The sequence below is a fragment of the Penaeus monodon genome, chromosome 22 (assembly GCF_015228065.2).
Source record: "Penaeus monodon isolate SGIC_2016 chromosome 22, NSTDA_Pmon_1, whole genome shotgun sequence".
Taxonomy (NCBI): Eukaryota; Metazoa; Arthropoda; class Malacostraca; order Decapoda; family Penaeidae; genus Penaeus; species Penaeus monodon.
In genome coordinates, this window is record NC_051407.1 from 25,686,082 (window position 1) to 25,687,089 (window position 1,008).

Here is a 1,008-nt window from a genome sequence, read left to right on the forward strand (position 1 = left end):
CATTTTCTTTTTTCCTTCCTTTCCAGTGAAAGATTTCTAGTCAAATTATCAAAAGAAGGATTTTCAAATTATATTGAAAAAATCCATAGCAACTGCACAATATTTACAGTAAGTAGGAATCAGTCACTACTGTATAGCTCTTGCTCTGATTTATCCAAATGTTTGATATATAGTATTGCTAAGAAAATGAAAGCTGATTTACGGACCTAATGAATTTGAATGTAATACTTTTAGTTTAATGAATTAATTCAGAAAAGACTTGCAGTACTAGGAGAAATGGTTATCATAAATGGTAATAAGTATAATTAACACAAGAGCTACAGTCCCTCAGGCACTCATATCAATGCCTTTCCTCCAGGACCTTGGTAGTGGAGACCTAGCATCAGACTTGTATATTGTTGCACATGTTGTTAGAGTTGGAAGGATGTTGTTCTCAGAGTCAGTGAAGAAGACCTCTTCCCACTGTTATCGCAGACCTCATGGTGTTGCTCTGTTCAGATTATCACAATCTGTTCTCCAAGGCAGTGAGGGAGAGGTGAGTCAGTGGGCACAAGTTCTGTTGATGACATGATTTTTCTTATGTCCATATTTACAATTGTGGTTTTCCCTGAAATGATTTATGTTCATTGAGTTTTCTTTTGCAGGTTGAGCTAACAGGAAAACTGTTTACTTCTGATGAAAAAGACTTTTGGCAGCTTCATGAACTGGTTCTTAAGAAGCAGTCAAACAAATATTCTATCCTGTCTAACAATGCCAGTTATGGTCTGTATATCATATTATTTGTATTTTATTTATTAATTGATTATGCTAAGATTTAGACTTTAGTAGAATAGAAATTTCCTTGTTAAGTGTTGAAGCTATATCTGCTTGTTCTGGAATCAGTTTATACAAATTAACCCATTTAAACTGGGAGAGTATGTTGAAAAGTCTACTGTGATTTTAGTTATAAAATTTGTTTACATGTAGATGGCACTATGGGTTTACTCCTTTCTTTTGGGTTTTATAAGG

General features: G+C 33.9%; 1 protein-coding gene across 1 annotated transcript in view; it reads left to right on the forward strand.

Moving 5' to 3' along the window:
• Positions 1–1,008, forward strand: part of LOC119587377 (dedicator of cytokinesis protein 4-like) — a 46,579-nt gene that overhangs the window by 9,493 nt on the left and 36,078 nt on the right. The window contains exons 9-11 of the mRNA XM_037936121.1: positions 27–108; positions 359–535; positions 645–762. Of these exons, the coding sequence (XP_037792049.1) occupies positions 27–108; positions 359–535; positions 645–762 (377 nt within the window). The remainder of the gene's footprint in view (positions 1–26; positions 109–358; positions 536–644; positions 763–1,008) is intronic.